General features: G+C 36.3%; 5 protein-coding genes across 6 annotated transcripts in view; 2 read left to right on the top strand and 3 right to left on the bottom strand.

Annotated features, from left to right (window-relative positions):
• Positions 1–3,631, bottom strand: part of LOC104813294 (uncharacterized protein ycf45) — a 4,585-nt gene extending 954 nt beyond the window's left edge. The window contains exons 1-8 of the mRNA XM_010540862.1: positions 3,236–3,631; positions 2,804–3,018; positions 2,430–2,580; positions 1,962–2,153; positions 1,176–1,338; positions 782–1,011; positions 490–666; positions 252–400 (exon numbers count right to left, since the gene is read on the bottom strand). Of these exons, the coding sequence (XP_010539164.1) occupies positions 252–400; positions 490–666; positions 782–1,011; positions 1,176–1,338; positions 1,962–2,153; positions 2,430–2,580; positions 2,804–3,018; positions 3,236–3,631 (1,673 nt within the window). The remainder of the gene's footprint in view (positions 1–251; positions 401–489; positions 667–781; positions 1,012–1,175; positions 1,339–1,961; positions 2,154–2,429; positions 2,581–2,803; positions 3,019–3,235) is intronic.
• Positions 3,632–5,583: 1,952 nt separating this feature from the next.
• On the top strand, positions 5,584–6,371 carry LOC104812199 (basic blue protein). Its single transcript, XM_010539235.2, has 2 exons — positions 5,584–5,850; positions 6,025–6,371. The coding sequence occupies exons 1-2, from the start codon at positions 5,637–5,639 to the stop codon at positions 6,249–6,251; spliced, it is 441 nt and encodes a 146-aa protein (XP_010537537.1). The 5' UTR covers positions 5,584–5,636; the 3' UTR covers positions 6,252–6,371.
• A 398-nt stretch (positions 6,372–6,769) lies between these two features.
• LOC104812198 (testis-expressed sequence 2 protein) lies at positions 6,770–10,383 on the bottom strand. The gene is made up of 6 exons (XM_010539234.2): positions 9,949–10,383; positions 9,299–9,534; positions 8,464–9,124; positions 8,012–8,360; positions 7,607–7,899; positions 6,770–7,494 (listed from the first exon to the last, which is right to left on the bottom strand). Exons 1-6 carry the CDS (start codon positions 10,150–10,152, stop codon positions 6,922–6,924), a joined length of 2,316 nt encoding a protein of 771 aa, XP_010537536.1. The 5' UTR covers positions 10,153–10,383; the 3' UTR covers positions 6,770–6,921.
• An 822-nt stretch (positions 10,384–11,205) lies between these two features.
• On the bottom strand, positions 11,206–14,861 carry LOC104812197. 2 transcript variants are annotated; one of them, XM_010539232.2, is made up of 6 exons: positions 14,010–14,861; positions 12,960–13,180; positions 12,210–12,447; positions 12,036–12,121; positions 11,867–11,958; positions 11,206–11,756 (listed from the first exon to the last, which is right to left on the bottom strand). In XM_010539232.2, the coding sequence occupies exons 1-6, from the start codon at positions 14,100–14,102 to the stop codon at positions 11,479–11,481; spliced, it is 1,008 nt and encodes a 335-aa protein (XP_010537534.1). In that variant the 5' UTR covers positions 14,103–14,861; the 3' UTR covers positions 11,206–11,478. The 2 variants fall into 2 exon arrangements, with proteins under 2 accessions (XP_010537534.1, XP_010537535.1); XM_010539233.2 differs by having other exon boundaries at positions 14,700–14,860.
• Positions 14,862–19,638: 4,777 nt separating this feature from the next.
• LOC104812196 (ABC transporter G family member 11) overlaps positions 19,639–20,118 on the top strand; it is a 4,104-nt gene continuing 3,624 nt past the window's right edge. The window contains exon 1 of the mRNA XM_010539231.2: positions 19,639–20,118. Within this exon, the coding sequence (XP_010537533.1) occupies positions 20,073–20,118 (46 nt within the window). The 5' untranslated portion in view covers positions 19,639–20,072.

Below are 20,118 nucleotides of genomic sequence, written 5' to 3'. Positions count from 1 at the left end.
CGGTTCAAACCCATGTGAAGTTGTGATACTGCCGAAGAAATTATGTGCCGGGTAATTTGATATCACAATCATTAACAAAGAAGTGTGATTCACATAACAATTTTTCAAGTTCTTCTGATATGATAACCATCTGGATTCGTCGAAAAGAATTCACAAGTCATGGAAATTAAGCAATGTGTACGGACGAATAATTTAGTTGTGTTGTGTTGTAAAGCATCTCGCGAGTTAGAATTCAACACAAGGGTATTTACAAGTCCCGGGTTGTTGTTACTCGTACCTCTAGGGCATCCATCTTTTCCGACAGTTTTGCACCGTCTTCTGAACCAAACTCTCCTAGCCCATCTTCGTAATCGGTTAGTAATGCCCGTAATGCCTTGGTTACCTGAACAACCGAGCTAGTCTGTACGAAAGAAAAAAAAAGTATTCCTGTGTGAAATGCTGATGATGGGAACATTGCATCCAGAGAACAAGATCTCTGGTTTTTATTACCTTTGTTAGGTAAACAGGTATGCCGTGAGTTGTAGCCACTGATTTAATCCGAGGATTCTTCTTGAGCTTGGATTGCAAGGCGAGTAAGGCATCTGCTTCACTAATGTCGTCAGTTAACTCCACCACAGTTTCCACCTCTAATTGTTTAATTCCATGCACAACACTCGACTCTGCAACCTATGTGCAGAAATATGGAGGATTTCGTGAGATTTGAAACAAAAAGAAATGATCACTTTAATTATGGTTCACCAGAGAGAAACAAAAAGAAATCAGCATATTCATTTTCTCTCACCCCATAGACGTACAGATAGAGTGGCATTTCGTCTTTGATAACTTCAGCTTCGGTTATCTCCTCAGATGAGAGGAACTCGGATTTGGTTGCTTCTGAGATCAGCTCAGGAATATCTCTAGTAACCATTTCATGTTTCTTGTTCAGTGTCATGTCAATGGCAGGTTCCTTCTCCACAATGACTTCCTCTCCTTGGGAATTTATCTTACGGATTTCGACGTTCGGCGAACGGCCTTAACATCAAGGAGCCAAGAGAAGAAGAGACATTGAAGTACAATAGTTTGTATCTGAATCTTACTACTATATCCGGAAATATTGTGACGGATTATTTTCTGTTTTTTTACGGTACGATCTTTGTTTATTTCGATTGCTCTAACTCGTATAGGACAGAGCGTACCTGCGAGAACAGTATCAACAGTGGCTTCAAGACTACGATGAACTCGAATCTCAGCCTTTGAAATTATTTCTACGCCACAACTAAATGTTGGAGGGCCTTTCCTTTCAAGGACCGTCTTCTGGCCACCTCTTCGGGTTGCTTCCTCATCTCCAAGAGTCACATTCTGCCAAATGTGTTAATGTCTGTGAAAGAAACCTATTTGAGAATACAAAGCTATAAGACTAGTAAATGGAAACAAGATCTCGAGATAAGAAAATAACATTTTATAACTGAAAAATTTAGTCATATCGCAGTTAAATAAGCATTGTAATCGAGATCATAATTTGCGAGCATCATGAACTACTAGAACATGAAATTAGTTGTCACTGCGGCATGCACTTCTGGGTACGAGTTCTAGAGCTTTAAAGCAATATTCATATGGCAGGTTAATGTACACATTTCCACAGGATCAAAGAATCTTTGAGGAATGGAAAACAGAATCTCATCAACCAATTATTTCATAAGAAACCCAGCTTTGCCTGAGTCACTCGCTGATTGACAATAGGATCGCCATATAGCATTAACATAGAAGGACCCCTTAAGCATGAATCTGGCAAGAGATTCTCATCCCAATGTATAAATGCATTGTCCAAAGAATCCAAACTATATCTTAAGTTCAGTGGTAACCTGAGACCTTGGAGTTCTACCGGTCGCATTAATCTTTGATAATCTAGAATGAGGTGCAAGTACATAAATTTTCTTGAAATCCAGTCTTGCGCTTCAGTTAAAAAGATTATCATGACTAACCTGTACTCCCCCAACAAGAAGGTCTAGTGAAGGATTCATGACCAAATTCTCTATGGTTGCTCCATGAGCAGTAGCAACTAACTGAATCCCACGTTCTGCTATTGTGCTTGCAGCCATCGCTTCAAGTTTAGTTCCAATCTCATCTATCACAATCACTTGAGGCATGTGATTTTCAACAGCTTCTATCAGTACCTGGGGAAAAGGAAATCGGGATACAGTGATACACACCATCTGTCTCGTGTAAATTTCCAACCACATCACTTAACAAAAATTGTATTGCTACCAAGTTTTGACCCTTTCCAACAAAAGCATTGCACATTGAACTCGATTCCTAGTAGAAAAGGAAATTATCTTTATGCTGCTGAAAGGCTGGAAGCAGGAAAATTACGTTGAGATAAACAAAAATGCAAAAATGATAAATGAAGCATCCCACTAGCAAGAAAGAAAACAAAGAGTTCATTGCCATACCTTGTGTTGCATTTCAGAGTCAGGGACTTGCATCCGCCTTGCATCACCAATCCCTGGATGAGGTATATCACCATCACCGCCTATCTCGTTGGAGGTGTCAACAATCATTACACGTTTCTTGTAATCATTTGCCAGCATCCGAGCTACCTCCCTGAAAAAAATATCGATGGCTTCATTTCAAAAGCTTGTGCCAGGCGAGGGATCAAATTCTTGGTTATGATATAAAAGAAATGTTGAAAATCCATGAACAGGGCTTACGTCATAGGACCTCGATTTCCAGAAAACAGAGTAGGCAGCATTTACAAAGAGCTTGTAAACAATATTACTCATATCCTCCACATAAACTTCCAGAGCCACCCGAAAAGAACACAAACCTGATCATTGTAGTTTTTCCAACACCCGGGGGACCGATCAGCAGCAAAGAGTTCCCATCTTGGACTAAATCTCGCAGCAAATTGGCACTTCCCCTAACAGCCCTTCCAACACGGCAAGTTAAGCCAACAATCTCTCCCTTTCTGTTCCTTATGGCACTAATCCTATGCAATGTCCGGCTTATTCCTGCCCTATTATCATTAGTAAACTCACCAACCTGCATAGATAAGTAAGGAATTACAAATGTATCGTCAAACACAAATGGAACCTATTACAACCCAGAATATAACCTAACATAACCCATCAATCAAACACCAAATCTCGTTAACATGGCTTAAGTAAACATCAACCTGCATAGATGGCTCAACTAAACAACTATAAGAGTAATACAAATCTAGTTGACAATGTCAGGAAAAGAAATTTCACTCACCAACCTGAGAGACAGCGAATTGAAGATCCTGAACCCTAACAGCGTCGTCGGAGATGACAAAATCGCCCGACGGAAACCGAGCAAGGGGATTACGACCTAAATCCAAAACCACCTCAATCAGTTCACTTATTTCCAGGTGATCTTCCAGTTTCCGCCGCATCTTTTCCGGAACCAGCGACAAAAGACGGCGTAATTCCTGGCCGAAACCGTCTCCGTTCTCCGCTGCTACGACGGCGGAGGCGGCTGCAGAAGAAGAGACAACAACTCCATGCGGCGACGAGGAAGAATGGGAAACGAGAAGCAGCTTGGTGCCGAGAAGACATGATCGGAGTCTGAGCTTGATGAAGGCCTGTTCATGGTGAAAGAGCGATAATGGAGGATTAAGTGATAAGCAGTGCATCGCCTTCGGCCACTATTACCGTTGGAATTAATTTCAAGATTATATCGAACTGGAGCGGACGCGCAATCCAAGTGGACGAATCAAAACACGCCACGTCATCAGAATACCAAATGAGTGCTGGATATTCGAAAGAAGACCGAATCTATTAAGGGATCTACTGCTTTATACTGGATTCTCATGTTCCGTACGTTTTATTGGATTTTGCTAATATAGTGAACGAAAATAATTACAATTACTACAATAATATATTTTTAAATTTCGGAGAGAGTTTTTGACAACGATTTTCTAAACTGTTAAACTAGGTTTTATTCCTCTAATTTGTGTTTTAAGAAAAAGATGATAGAGAAAACCTTTGATGAAATTTAGATATGATCGTATTATTTATACGCGACTATTACCCTTTTTTCTGATATTAAAGGAAACAAGTAAAATTAATAGGAAAAAAATGTATAAATTATCGGATGTATCATTATTCAATATAAAATGTATAATATTTATAAATATGAAATACAATCGCATACTATTTTATTTAATTAATATAAATATCTAAATATAAAATTAAAATAAAATATAATATTACCATAACACTATAAATATTGTTTGTATTTACTTTTATTTTGTCTCAATTTAAACTCTATATTTATTTTTATTCCTAAAAAACTCTATATAATTAGATTCTTTCCAACAAATTTGTATACTTTCTATATTATAGAAATTTAAATCATATACTCATTTTTTGTCCTAAAAAAACTCTGTACAATTAGATTATTTCTGAAAAATTCTGGTATTTTGCATATATAGACCAAAATAACACCATCATAAAAATCGACAAATACATAATATATCGCAAAAACTAATACTGCGTATAATAAAAACGATTGTCATTGACACGTTGCATATTATAGACATCTTAAATCATATACTTATTCTCCAAAAAATATTATCTCCAAAAAAATTTCCAAAAAATTCATATACTTTGTATAGTATGACCATTTAAATCATATGCTTATTTTTTGTCCTAAAAAATCTCTACAATTAAATTCTCTCTAAAAGTACTTAATATATTTAGACCAAAATAACACCGTCAAAATTTATTTTTTTGACAAATGGACATAAATAAATCATATGTGGTAAAAAAAATAATCTTATGTATTAAAATTTTTGGTTTAATTTTCATCATATGTGGCAAAAAATATTCTTATATACATATATGGCAAAAAATAATCTTATAACGACCACATATAAGGTTATCGTAGATCAGTTTTCCATATATAGAAGTAGATATTTTGATATTAAACTATTTGTTTTATTAATTTAACCTAAATTGGTTCAGATTAAATAGATTGGAATAATTATCCAACGTGTCGATGACAATCGTTTTTATTATACTTAGAATTAGTTTTTGTGACATATTATGTATGGTCAATCGTTGATTTTTGTGATAGTGTTATTTTGGTTTGTATATACAAAGTACGAGAATTTTTCAGAGAGAATCAAAATATACAGGGTTTTTTAGGACAAAAAATGAATATAGAATTTAAATTGCCATTATATACAAAGTATAGGAATTTTTTGGAGAGAATCTAATTGTATTTGGTTTTTTATGATGAAAAATAAATATATGATTTAAATTGAGACAAAATAAAAGTATAGTATTTTTTGTCAATTTTTCTTGATTTTATTAAGTAATTATGATTTGAAAGTCTTGTGAGTTTGTATTTAAGTTTCTAACTTGACGCCTTAAATGTGAAATGAATTTTCCCACGCCTAGATATGGAAATCTAATGAAAAATAAACATAAAGATTTAATATACCTAATACAATACATATATATACACAATATATCCATGGAATTTATTAACTTCCCAAAATACAATCACATTAAACCCTACTAGAGAGCAGTCTATAAATTATCAAGTTCATAGACGAACCATACATAAATCATCGCCACCACCATCATCATCCGTAGACCTAAAGCAAAACTCATATCCAAAACTACTGAAACATGTTCGGACCAAGATTCGTTTCCGTTTCCGTTGCGGCTGTGGCTGCGGCCATAGTTCCCGTGGCCATAACGACGATGTTGTTGATGGGCGGCGACATGATTCAGGCAAGACGGCAGGCTACATACGTTGTCGGAGGCGACGATGGTTGGGACTTGGCCATTCCTATGTACACTTGGCCACAAGGCAAAACCTTCTATGCAGGCGACATTCTTGGTACGTATTATTAATATTGATAACCAAAAGGTTTAAATATATGATATAATAATTTTATTTCCACAAAATTTCTAATTCATACAATTAAAATGAACTAAATATAAAAAAAATAACATTTAAACTCTTGAACTATGTTAATTTTTTGTAACAATGTGTGAGTATGTTTTGTTGCAGTGTTCAAGTACGATCCTCAAGACAGCAACGTGATGGTCGTAAACAGAACCGCATACGAGACGTGTAGGCCGAACGATGGAGCGAGAGAGTTCGATTCGGGCAACGACAGGATCCAATTGAATTACGGCTACAACTATTTCATCGGCACTTACAACGAATACGACTGCGGCGCCGGTCTGAAAATGGCCATCAGGGCATTGGCCTCGCCTTCCGATTCTCCTAATTAAACCGACATTGTTATTGTCCCAACACATTTTCTCAAAAAAGGGATTAATAAGTGGCAATGCCTTTCGCTACATATTTTCAAAAGCTTTGATTACATCTTGGCTTCAATCCTATTGATGTTATGAATAAAAATGGCAATTTCATAAATGTTTCCTTCATTTTTAACTAAAATTTAGTATGCAGAATGCCCAAGATTCGATATTATATAACAACTTCATGAATTCATTACACCAAAAAAAAAAAAAAAAAAAAATTGGTCGGATGGAGATGGAGCCATTGGATCTACTGGGTCGGACCGCTCACCGGCGGTGGCCTTGCAGGGCTTATACATGAATACATGACCATCCCGGCCGAGCCTCTCCACCACAGTTCACATCATCAGCCCTGGGCTCCGGAAGATTACTAAGCCAACGACCACGACTTCAACTCTTGTCTGAACAGTGAATACTTCCCGCCATTGATGTCTCTAGGTTCGTGTAATTGAGTTTATCTGCTTCTTGTACGCACACTTACGGTGATGAAAGAATAAGACTCTGAAACTGCTAACGTGAAGTGGTCATTACCAAACAAATGATAAATGGGTAACTCAAATGAACTGTACATGTACCGACAGTACCGATTTCTAATCAGTTTTTGGTCGTATCCCTAAATCTGGAACCTTTTCGGTGTTCATCACTGAGGTCCTCTCATCTTCTCGACGATGTGCCTGCTCTTTTCTTCTATGTGCCGTCTCTTCTCTTCCAGCTTCTCCCCCATCTTCTTGCCGAGATCGAGCATCCTCGCTCGTCTTCCAACCTTCTTCAACCTCGATTCATCCTCCTCGCTCGACCTAGACGGCGATGGATGACTCGAGATTTCCCCCATACTCTCTCGTCCTTTCGTTGTCTCGTCCTTCTCGCCGCTGCTTCCGAGTAACGGAGTCTTCAGTTCATCCAAGGATCTGTCGTCACGTATAACCATAGCAGTAGAATCCGATGATGCCGCTTCTGCGACATTCGCGACCTTCTGCGTTTGCTCGGCTTGAAGATTCGGGGAAGCTCCCGATGCTGATGCTGCCGCCTTGTTAAATTCGGCTTTGAGTTTCATCTCCGCAGCTTCGAAGCTATCACGATCACTTCCGGTTTCTTGATTCAGCCACATGAAAGGAGCGACTTTGCGATCGACCCAGTCGTCCTTTTCGGCTAACATCCATGGAATGGCTACGTTCTCGCAGTTCGGAAGTACCATAGATTCCCGTATAGCTGCCTGCAGAATGAAAACATGTTCCGGCAAAAAAAAAATATGCACAAGTCCTTCCTTCTGGTTCTTGATACCAAAAAAAGCATGATCCAAAGAGAGGAAAAACGATAAGCTTTACCTTGAATCGGCTGATCAAGAACAAGGCGACATGGCTGCTGGTGATCTTGTGTTCCCCGACAGAAGAAGCGAGATCGAATTGTATGTCGGGCATGCTTGTGAAACCAAGCCATAACTGGTCTGAAGGAGGCGGCTTTATATGTACCCGCAACGTTCCTCGAAGCGAGGAAACCCTAATTGACAACGAGATAGGAACCTGGGAAACTTGATCAGCGATGTTCTTAAGGATAGATTTCCACCTAGAGACATTATTCGGAGCTGCTTTCGAACCCTTTGAGCCTTTGGATTCTCCGTCTGTACTGACAAATGAAATTGTCAAAATGTCGAATCATTTATATGAATGCATGACACAGTTATTTCTGTATCGTCGTAACAAAAGAACAATGTCTAAATTATTGCAACTGACCTGATTTGGTGTCACCGACCTTCAGCTCTTGCGCAACGACAGTTTCTACGGGGATACCTAACTCCTTTTCGAAATCTTCGAGACCCTCGAGGAGGATTTCCGGGGAGACATCCTCTACAGATCCCTGCATTCCCTTCTGCAGTTCCATGTCACGGGCTTCGACACGTGTCTCGACATCAAGAACTGCTCCACCGCAGTATTCGACATCAAGCTCAAACGCCCACACCTGATTCATCTCCATCGGAAGAACCCTTACACCGTGTATATAAGGCGGGAGATTTCCCGTGTCTACGCCGCAGCAGATTATTTCCCCCACGTAGCTCGGAGTCCTCATGTTGGATAAAGTCCGCTGTTTAAACAACACAATTACATATGGAATGGAAGAATCAAAACAAATTCTATCGAGAAAACTTTAAGATTCATTCATCTGTCCTTTCGGATAGGAATCAGACCTGAATCCGTGATTGCAATGAGTTCTTCAACCCGGAATAATGCTTGCCATCGAAAAATAGCCTCGCGATTAGCAAATTCCATGCCAATGTTCCCTCATCGGCATAAAACTTGTCTTCGGAATCAACCTCAGAAACACCAGAAATATGACTGCTATGGCTTCCAGAACGTGAGAAGATCGGCACATCAGTTTCCTCTGCCGTATTATCCGGTGTCTTCTTTGTGGGTATACTCTTTCCCGAACCGGAACCAGATTGATAATCTTGATTAGGACGGACAGAGGCCTTTCGATCTTCGCGGCTTGACGGGTTCGGCAAATTTGTCTTATTTGAGTACTTCCTTTGAAATTTCTTCAAGAAAAGACGGACCTTTGATGAAGAACCATCGGTCTTATTCCCCTTGTCCAATGATTCAACACTGAACCCGACTGATGGTTTCATAAACGAAGGATATGCAGCATTGAGTGAATTCAGGTAATCACGGAACTCGTTTTTCAATTTGCCGAACCAAACAAGCCTTTCCTGATCCTCGCAAGCAGCAAGACGAAGGGCTTTACACCATGCCTCCTTCTCCCATGAAGTCTCGAGATAGATACAGAACATCTGGCTTCCCTTGTATAAGGCTGAAGTCTTACTTTCAACTTTTATAGGAAATTTTTTAGCCCTGCAAATCAAGAAAAAAAAAAAAAAACTGGTAAAGCATATGAATGCAAACTCACCATGGCAGAGCATGAACTGTACATATAAAACTTCATTCTAAGATCTGAATCCATCAGCATAACATTAGCAAGATAAACCTGAAGAATCATTCAAGCCGATTTTCGAAGGGATGCAGTACCATTTTCGGGACTGGAGCCCAGTCGCTGAAACGGCCTCGACAGAGCAGCCTTTCAAAGGAACAGTAGTCTGAGAGCCGTCAGCATCTGACAAGATAAGCTTGTGCTCCTTGATACGGGCAAATCTTCGAACAGGATGTACTTCTACAAAGTCTTTCCTTCTCTTTTGCTCTTTCGGTAACTTGTCATTCGTCCACTTCTTCAAACTTTCATCGAACTCCAAAACCCAGATCGCTCCCTGGGATCAATTTAGACGTTTAAGAAGCATGAAACTAAAGAACACACCATCCATGGCAGAGTATTCGACGGAGAGCGAGAGATTCAAACTGCCACAAAGACGAATGGAAATCAAAGATCATGTTCTTGCTCCACAATATCCTTCTACCTCCGACTAGAATGCGAACTCGGGACAGTTTTTACCCTAAATCATATGCACCACTAATTTAGCTATCTACTTCAGTTCACGGGTTTGAACGCAAGAACCGCAAAATTGGGCACGAGCACATTCTGAAAAAGTAGACCCAGAATTTGATTTCCACATTATCGTCTACATCACAAGAGATTCTGTCTCTCTCTCTCTCTCTCTCTCACTGTCAAAGTTTCATGAAGAAACTGAACCGTCAAACTCAAAGATGTTGAAAAGATCAATCACCTGTTTGTTCAGACAGAAATCGACGGACTGGCGAGGATCGAGATCCTTGAAAGATTGACCGGGATCGAGATTTGATTCCGACAGATCTTTTCTCCGACTCAATCGCCTCACCAGATAAACGAGGCCCGCCGCTTCCGCCGCCACGATCGCGAGAATCCCCAGCACAAACCCGGACACGAAAACGAAACCCATCAACGAAAACATCACCGAGAGCCCCAAAGTCGCTCGATTTCTTCTGGCTTAGGACGAAATGGTGAAAGGGTTTCGTGGGAAAGAATCAAGAAGAGGAATAGACGCGTGGCGTTGTTGTTCATGTCACTGTGGAATCAGATGAAAAGAGAGGCGAGAGACCGGTAAGATTTAGCAACCCAACTTTTCCAACCGTAATTTTTTTTTTTCAATTCTCGAAAGAATCGATTTTTATTTTATGATTTGCGGAGAAACAAATGTCCTCAAGAAAAGAATCAGAATTTCTATCACGCTCTGTTCATCCTCCCTCCATTTGTTGATTATTTTATTGAAAATGCGAAAATAATTTGCTTTTATTTTTCGAAAAACTATATTATTATCCATTTGTTGCTAATAATTTCAATGGAATACCAACATCATATACGTACATATATATCATTTTATGCAGTAATACCAACATGATAATAACTATTATTATTTGGCAGATTTAGTTTCTATATTTATAATAAAAAATATTTTAAGGTCCAGCTATATTGGACCATGGAAAACATACCATATGCTTTGATTTGTTATTAGGCAATTCCATAATTTATATCAATAATAAAAAAAGAAACAGCCATATGCTTTTTTTCTATTCTTGTGAAAAGATATATGGTGGGAACAAAATATATCAAAGCATATTACAATAATATATGGTTCGGTTTCTACAAATTTAGTGTAAGGATTGAGTTTATAATTGTATTCAATCTGTAACAACAAAATTGGCCGCTTATTATTTTAATGTAATTAATGGAGCCAGACCAACTATAATCAAATGGTAACATTAATTTTTTTTTCAAAGTTGAATTTTAAGTTAATGCGAATATTTCAGTTCTGATTGGGGTTCGGTAGATTAGATTCGATTTTCTTCGCATTTAATTCAAGATCTTTGGCTTAGATTTTTTCCCAGATTTGAGATTGATGTTTACTGATAAAAACAATGAGTTTTCAAATAACATTTCGGTTTTATTTATTTATTTTCTTCTATTAACTTGTTTCGGATAGGATTATGTGTATAAGTTGGACCCATGGTAACAAACAGATTTACAAAACAAAAAAACTGTAGATATCCAGAGAACTAACTACAAAGCAGATCCAGCAGAAAAAAAAAACAAAAGTCCAAAAAAAAAAAACTCCATTTACATTGTCTCACCTTCCATGGATTCAAAGCTCAGAGGAAGGAAAGCTCGGAAATGGCGGTTGCTACCTAAAACAACACAACACGAGCCACAGAGACATAAGAACGACAAAATCCAACGATACCAAACACAGATTGATCATCTCCATCCCCATCTTCTGCAACTACATTGTCGAGTTAACCGCAAAGAAGCTATAGTCATGGTGATGAACGTTCAACTGTTTCAGCCACGAATCCGCTGCCCTCTGCAGGTAAACCAACCGTTCCTGGTCGTACGTTCCCGGTTTCGCCCAGAGATCTCCTTGCATTTTATACGTCGCTATCCCGAACGGCGCGAGCGGAATTCTCTTGCACGTCGCCGCAGCCCCCGCTTCTTCTTCATCGAGACAACAACACGTTCCTTCCTCTGTCTTCTTGTCGTCCTCTGCTTCGACCAGATCGTCTGCTTAGTTTCCGACACCATGGAACGATGCCAAAACCCGTCAATGATCATGCCCCTCGGGTTATCGTTATCACAGTTTTATACATTGTGTAGGGAGTAGGCAAAGGTACCTTGGAAAGACGAGGATAACGTGTGATAGCTTAGAAACCGCGTCGCCAAGTCTTTCTCGTTCTTCCGGGAGGGAATTTGGTATATCGGGTACCTATTCATGGCGAGATCGTGAGGATTTTATCGGTATTAGAGATACACACGAAGATCGGTGAAACGAGCTTATGTTACCACGCAACCGCCATCCAACTTGCAGGAGACAAATCAATGCTCCTAAGCGACATAAGTCCCGGGTTCTTTTCTGCCAACTGGTTTATCTGAAACCGAAAAGGTATGCTTTAAAAAGTCGGATTCGCGTAGATGAGGAGATCGAGACAAGAATGATCATTAGCAATGAAAGACAACCTTATCCGAAAGAGGAACCCGAAGATAAGGAACAACTGTCTCGAAATACTCAAAGTCGAGGTAGCCGAGCCTATCTTGCACAAGAGCTGTCGTATCCTGAACCTGATCAAAGCTCGAATCTTCGGAAATCCCGTCCCAAGTCTTGCACAAATCGTTGCTCAGCGACCCCGAAAGCTTTTCACTCTCACTATCATCGCTCCAACACTCGCTCTCGGATTCAACCACTTCGCTATGGTTCCTGCACCATAGAAAAACCAACCCGACTTCTTGTCACTACTTTAAAAACTCAATGCCCCCGCCTCCAGAGACCGGTCTTTACCCAAAGCTAACCCGAAACATAAGCCTCGATATTACTTACAGCTCTGAATTCAGGCAGAATTACACGAAACCCGAGCTATCAACAGATTCTGACTAACCAGAAACTAGAATGGTAAAACCGGTGAAGATATTTTGAAACTAGAATGATCATCACTACATCAAGAACACAGATGCCCCGACCTGTAGAGACTAATCCTTAGCCAAACCTTACCCGAAACACGAACCTAAACACTACTTCCAGCTCCGAATTCAGACAGAGATACACGAAACTCGAGCTATCAACCAATTCTCACTGAACCCGAAACTAGAATGATCATAACTACATCAAGAACTCTCCATACTCAGACGGAAATACATGAAACGCGAGCCATTCACCACGCGACCGAAACTAGAAAGATCTAAAACACAGATGAAGAGGTTCATTGTCGAAACCTGGAGACGGAGGAGGGCTTGTTAGTGAAGATCTGAATGGCGGACAGGTAAGGTACGTAGTACTGAGTCACGCTTTCGTCGTCGTCTAACTCGACGTGAGTGCCGAGTCCATACGCGCTCAACTCGTCGAAACAGTCCCAGAGATCACCGAGCCTGAAATACTCCATCTCCTCTTTGCCCGGCCGAGGATTCCACATCCTGTTCACTTCCCCCGCCCTGCTCTGCTCCATCCAATTCCATCATTAACACTTAATCACGCATATAATTGTATTTAATTGCTCTGTTTAATCATACCAATCTAACCGGTATCCAAACCGACCGATCTCATCACTAACCGAACCGGATAACATGGTTCAATTTTTTGAAACCGAACCAAACATAAAAATAACCCGTAATATCCAAATATTATTTGAAAATAAGTAATTTTATTAATAAATCCCAAAACGGAACCAAAAATATCAATATAAACCGACCCAAAACCGAAATGATCATCTCATCCCGTAAATGGACGGTGTTAAATAAATCCGAAAAGGAAGGGTATGTGGTGTGACATTTAGGAGAATATACCGAGCATCTAAAATTATTCACCAAATTTACCTGCAACAATATATTATATATCATTGGAAATTTTAAATATATATATATACATATATATTTTATTTATAAACTAATGGTGTCGCACGTATTCTTCCACGTGGTGGAAAACTAATCTTTTAAAGGCTTTAAAGCGACATGAACATTTAATTTAAAAAAATTTCGTTTTTTTTTGTCATGAGCCATGCAATTATTGTCCTTATCATCACATTTTTTCCATTGATTTATATCTTGTCGAATTAAACAATGGTGTGTCATGGGAGATCTATGGTTATAATGATTGAAAACATAAAATCGGGGGAAGAAATCTGGAATTAATTACAAAAAAATTAATGGGAGAGGGTTTCGCAAAATCCCAACCTTGTAGGATTTTCAGGGCGGAGAAAAAGAAAAACAAACACCTGTTTGGCAGAAAAGAAAGGAAAGGAAAAGAAAAGAAAAGAAAAGAAAATTTACCGGCGGCAGAGTCAAAGAGGGAGGCCTTGGAGTGATTCCTCGGAGAAATCTCTCCAGATTCGATCGACCCTTCGTTGACGACCACCACCACATTATAATCTTCGATCTCTCTCTCTCTCTCTCTCTCTCTCTCTCTCTCAGAAGAAGAGAGGATCCTTGGCTCTCTCTCTATATATGTATATATGTAAGTATATATGGGGAGAAGTGAAATTTCAGGCCAAAAGAAGACTCTTGTGCATATCTGAACGATATTCAGCAGTCCATAAAAAGAGAGATAAATGTTTGCGGGAAAGGAAATTCAGTGATTTATGGTTTTCTGATGCCAAAATGACAAAATCTACAACATCGATTCCCAATAAGGAAGTCCTTTATTTCCCAATGTGGTATCTTTCCTTCTTCTTCAGATTCTCATCAATCTCTCTCTTATTCTCACAAAAGACGAGGACGAAAAAACACGAAACCCAGAAGAAAGGAAGAACAAGAGACAGCAGCTGAGTTATGTTCTGTTCTGCTCTTTTTTTTTTGGATTTTCGTTTTAAAAAACAAAACTTTCGCTGAGAAAAATGAGTTTCCGAATCTGGGTTTCGAGATTTCAGAATGAAGTTCTGATCTTTTTTTTTTTTTCTGGTAAAACTTTTTGTAGAATGAAAAAGAAAAAGGAGAGAAAGTTGCAGAAGAGATGAATCCCACCTTTAGAGTGAGATTTGCTTGTCTGAAACTATCAATGGCAGTAGAAGAAACGCCTCTCTCTCTCTCTCTCTCTCTCTCTCTCTCTCTCTCTCTCTCCCCACAGATCGTTAATTGAAGAGGAAATTAATTTCTTCAATTCTAAAACCCACCCTCAAATATCTCCACCATGAAACCGAAGACTTTCATTGTCTCTTTCTTTTATATATAAAAAAACGTATATTAATAATAAAAAAATCAATGTACTGATTGTGGTATGTATGTATGTATGTATGTATGTATGTATGTATGTATGTATGTATGTATGTATGTATGTATGTATGTATGTATGTATGTATGTATGTATGTATGTATGTATGTATGTATGTATGTATGTATGTATGTATGTATGTATGTATGTAAAAGATGTGGACATCGTAGAGTAAGAAAATGTCACACCATATATTAATAATAAATCGGTGTACTAAGTGAAGGAAATGTCCAAAGTGGATAGACTAGAAATTTAGACGTTTTAGAGTAAGAAAATTACTACTAAATCAAGGTATTATTCTTATAAATATATGGCCAATTTTTTTTTTAATAATTATGACTTTTTCATTCTTTATATTGAATATATCCGCAATCTCTTCTAAAAAAAGGAGGATTTAATGTGATAGAAAGAAAGAAATATTTAAAAAGGCAATCCCAATCGCTGAAAATTTGAACTGTATATTCCTTTTGTGCGCTATATATTTCTTGTTAATAATACCATATTTAAATATCAAAATAATCTCGGGTGTGTGAATATTTATTTTCGATAAAACGAAGCGAGCTACTACAGAATCTCATTGAGTTTCTACTTAATGTAATTTAAAATGATCAAATTATAATGATTAAAAACACTAGTAATTTTATTTTTCTTCTTCTTCAATTAAAGTTTTATTATTATATCTATGTTGAAGAACGATTATCATATCTATAAAATAATATTCATATTCATATTAAACAACATAAACGATGATTATATTCCGGAAACATAATTAATCTATTGTAAAAGTCAAACCCCATATTTTTATAAATGTTTTTAAAGTGTTAAAATTTGATTGTCAAAAATAATTTATTAAAATCGTAAACCAGAGCTAATGAATATGCTGCGGTATCACGGTGTATATATTTTATATATATACACAGAGAGGATCATGGTTTTATTTTCTTTATATTTGGAGATTGGTTGATAAGTTGAGAATTCCAATAAACTGATTCTAAAAACACCTTATTTGACTAAAATTAGGATTTTTAAAACATTTTAAAAAATTAAATATCTAAATCATATTTTTTTGGGAATCTTGTATTTGTAATTTTGTTGGGGTATGGCCATGTGAGTATATATAAATTGGGAAAAAGCGGTAATAATATATAACTCAAGAACGAAAAGAAAATTTCCCTAAAAGATTCTCAGTTTTTAATTAATATTATATTAATACATGTCGTCAACTTTAATTTACTTTGAACATTATAATGTACCACATATATTAAATATAAATATAAATTCTAAAAATTCTAATAGATTAATACATAATCATTAATACCTATGACAGGTCATTGAATTTCATCACCAAAATTTGAAGTGACCAAGTGATAATACAATAAAGAATTTTAATTTTTTTTTCATTCGGCTGTTGAATCTCACACAATCTATTCTTTGAGTGCAACCATGTCTCCAACGTTGGAGTCACTTCACGGAGAATTGCTGGCCTAGAATACCACGAAACACATCGGAGATGGTGGAGTGGTTCAATAGCATGCCTAACGACATAATCGGGGGAAGGAATACCATTGTCAAACTATTACTTCAGATCTCAGTGTATAAAATCTGGAAGAAAAGAAACTATAGGATCTTCCAAAGCACTGCCCTCACGATCCTATATCTGCAACGGAAAATCGATCGTGATATGCATACCGTCTTCCTATCTAATAAGTGCACTACCTCACTCGTACTCGAGATCGACATAGATATTACATCTCTTTTGTCAGACGATTACACTGTTTAATTGTCTCAACTATATTTTGACCATTTACTTATAGATTACTTTTGTACATAGTCATGGACTGCTCGTAACGTTTTGCTAAAGTAATACACACCACTTTCATAAAAATATATACATATATATATATATTGGTGTATGCTGTGTCAGAGATAGCGTTTGCGTTGCGTTTTGGTGAAGAGTGATTTAGAGTTGTGTGGGTGCAAAGGGCTTTCGCGTCGCCGCGTGTTGGTTAAAGCAGCGTCGATCTCTCGCGTTCTGCGACTTTTTTTTGTTACGTTCCCCCTTCCTTTTTATAATATGTGGGCCCATGGGATTTGAAATTTTTGTTACGTTCCTTACTCTCTTTTTTTTTTTACTTCAATTTTTTTTTATTTACTTCTAATTTTTTAATTCTCTTACAATATAAAAAATAATAATGCCCAAGACAAAAACACAAAAGAGTTTTGATTTTCTTCAAATTTAAACACGTTTCAGTAAAAGAAAGAGAATGTAATTTTACATCAAACTAACAGTTAATTTATACGGATTTTTATTTGTATTTTTGTTGAAATTATACTACATTAATTTTTTAAAATTTCCCTAAATACGACTAAAAGATTAATCTATACATTTGGTTAATTAAAACACAGCACATAGATAACACAACCGTTAATTACATGAAACTATACCAAGATTCCACCAAAAACTATGTAGATAATTTTAAAATAATCGTTTATTACACACACAAAAAAAATGAATAAGAAAACATCTACACAAAGTATAGTTTTCTCTCATCGAAACGAAATTATACTTTTTTGGATTTAATTTTTTGTATTTTGTTATATATATCATTAATGATTATTAATAGCCAAGAGAATTTATCAGTTTAATATTAATATAGAATATAAAACTTTAATAATTGTTTAAGGCATCCACGTGAGGAAAGTAGTTATATGGGATTTTGTCACGTGTCTCTTCTCTTTGTCGTTATTGGACCACAATCGGTACGAGTAAATAAACGCACGCCAAATGAAATCCTCGAATCAATTCATATTGTTGTGATATTGATTTAAATAATTAAAATATGCCACGGACCAAATGCACTTTTTTTAAATCAAATAACAGTATTGACAATAATTACTCCTTGATGTGGTTAGCCTTTTTAAATTTTATTTTATATTGTATTAGTCAAGTATCATGCTGTATATTCCACGGTTTTTAATCGTGATAATATTTTTGTACCAAGAAGATAAAGGCCTAAATTAGATTATTTCGAAAACAAAAACATTAAGAAAATATAAATATTGGAAGGACCCTTTTATTATTGTGGTTTTCTGAAAAAAGTCATAAAGTGTATTTTAACTTTATAAAAAGCAAATTTTCGGACGTGAATTTCGTTTTAATTATTTGAAACAAATAAAATATTTATTTTAAAGTTTTTAACTTTATTTTAAGAGACAAATAACATATCACGAAATTAGTGTATACATTTGAAGTTTTTAATATATTTGTTTCATTGTTTCCGGATTAATTATTTTCGGATAATAAAATATTTATTTTAAATTTAGTTTTAGTTCGATTTCAAAATATTTTTACGTTCTTTTATTCAATTTTAAATTCCATTTAAAAAAAATGATATTGAACATAGTTTAGTATTTTATTTCGTGTTATTCAATTCAGTCTACTTTGATATTAAATATCTAAAGATCACAAATCCGCATATAAAAATTTTATTGGAGGATTACAACTGGAAAAAGATTTTTTAAAATAAAAAGCGAAGATAATATAAGACAAGAAAAAGGAGATATACAAGGGAATAATATGGACACGAATATGAAAGCCTCTCAAAATAATTTAAGAAACATGGGCTATACTTTTGGGCTACTTCATTGGGCCATTCTAACCTTATTGGGCCAATAAGTTAGTCCACTAATTTCAATTCTTTAAACCATTCTATTATCGTTTATTCATATTTTTTTTTTCTAATTGTCCTGTGTTATCGACTTGTTCACTTCGTCTGTTATTGTCATTATAAATATTTCGAAGTTAATTATTATCTTCTTTTTTTTGGGTAAAGAAGTTAATAATATATCATCAAACCAAAACAAATCTTATCATTATTATCTTTGATAGTTTAATTTAAAAAACCCAAATCGCCAAAATGATATTATTGCTCTTTATATTATATTTATTCACAAGGGTTTAGTATACGTATAAGATAAGATACGTGAGATTTAAATTTGTTTTTTTTAACGTTTCAAATCATTTTCCTCTGCGAGAAGCAAAAGGGATTATATATATTCAGAAGATATTTAAAAACGACGACAAGCACACATGCTAATATATATATATATATCTTTCCCTTTGATTATTTATCACGTTTCGAAATAAATATCTCTTTGACAAAATATACAATACATCTCTTCATTTTATATTTGCATGGCAACATACAAAAAATTGGAAGATAGTATTTATAAATTAATTTCAAATAGATATAAATTCATATCTATAATAAAATCTATGCGAATTACGCAGTAAATATGCTCTTTACTCTTATAATTACAAATATGTGCACAAGGTTGAGAAATTGCATTTTTTTTAATAAAATAAACAACCTAAGGGATGGGGTTCATGAAATTCATATAAGTGTCATTTGGTCACTCGTGGATCCGATGAAGATTTCATAGAATGTTGGCTTCAAACCCGCAAGAGATTTGGAGGTGTTTGACTAAATCAAATTTATCAAAGAAACAAAAAAATAAAAAAAAAAAAGGATTATAAAAAGGTTGGATTTGGGTCGGACCAAGGGTAGTAAATGCACCCAACTATCGACCACCATAACGCATTTAATGTAAAGCAGCATTTAAGAAACTTAACAACTTGGAAAAAAAATCACAACATCATTTCAATTTTTGGACCGACCCACCTTCTAATATTGTTCATTCTTTTCATCTCCCCAACCATATCTCTCTCTCCGGCTCCGTGTCATATCCATTTCATTTCATTTCTCCATTAGATTTCTTGGTGGAAGCAAATTTGTTTAGAAAATCTTTCATTTTTTTAGTTTATTTTCCAGGAAAAAAAAAAGGAAAATAAAAGGGGAACAAGTGGTTGTTCTGTTTCGGACATTGAAGTTCATGAGAAAACAAACGAGTTTGTGTTTTCATGCAAAATGTTCATGACTTGACACAAGGCTCCACTTTCATGGGTTTCTCTTACTTAATCTGACCCGAAGATTTCTCTGCTTCTCACTCTTCAAACTTCAAAGTTCACACCTTTTATATTTGCTCGACAAACCCTTTTTCTCCGGTCTCCAATTTTTTTTTGTCCTACAAAAAAATCCTCTTTTTTTTTGGGGGTGTTTGATACGATGGAGATAGAGCCAACCAGGCCAGTTCCCGCCACGGCGGCTCCCA

This window comes from Tarenaya hassleriana, unplaced genomic scaffold (genome assembly GCF_000463585.1).
Source record: "Tarenaya hassleriana unplaced genomic scaffold, ASM46358v1 Cleome2, whole genome shotgun sequence".
NCBI lineage: Eukaryota > Viridiplantae > Streptophyta > Magnoliopsida > Brassicales > Cleomaceae > Tarenaya > Tarenaya hassleriana.
This window is presented reverse-complemented; position numbering and strand designations above follow the sequence as displayed.

Excerpts from the sequence above, each read along its gene's own strand:
- LOC104812199 (XM_010539235.2), top strand. The coding sequence starts at position 5,637 with ATGTTCGGACCAAGATTCGTTTCCGTTTCCGTTGCGGCTGTGGCTGCG. Across the intron at positions 5,851-6,024 it reads CTATGCAGGCGACATTCTTG|TGTTCAAGTACGATCCTCAA; the intron begins GTACGTATTATT and ends GTTTTGTTGCAG.
- LOC104812198 (XM_010539234.2), bottom strand. The coding sequence starts at position 10,152 with ATGTTTTCGTTGATGGGTTTCGTTTTCGTGTCCGGGTTTGTGCTGGGG. Across the intron at positions 9,125-9,298 it reads GGGCTCCAGTCCCGAAAATG|GGCTAAAAAATTTCCTATAA; the intron begins GTACTGCATCCC and ends CTTGATTTGCAG. Across the intron at positions 7,900-8,011 it reads GGTCGGTGACACCAAATCAG|ACGGAGAATCCAAAGGCTCA; the intron begins GTCAGTTGCAAT and ends TTGTCAGTACAG.
- LOC104812197 (XM_010539232.2), bottom strand. The coding sequence starts at position 14,102 with ATGTGGTGGTGGTCGTCAACGAAGGGTCGATCGAATCTGGAGAGATTT. Across the intron at positions 13,181-14,009 it reads CCTCTTTGACTCTGCCGCCG|AGCAGGGCGGGGGAAGTGAA; the intron begins GTAAATTTTCTT and ends TGGATGGAGCAG. Across the intron at positions 12,448-12,959 it reads AAGCCCTCCTCCGTCTCCAG|GAACCATAGCGAAGTGGTTG; the intron begins GTTTCGACAATG and ends TCTATGGTGCAG.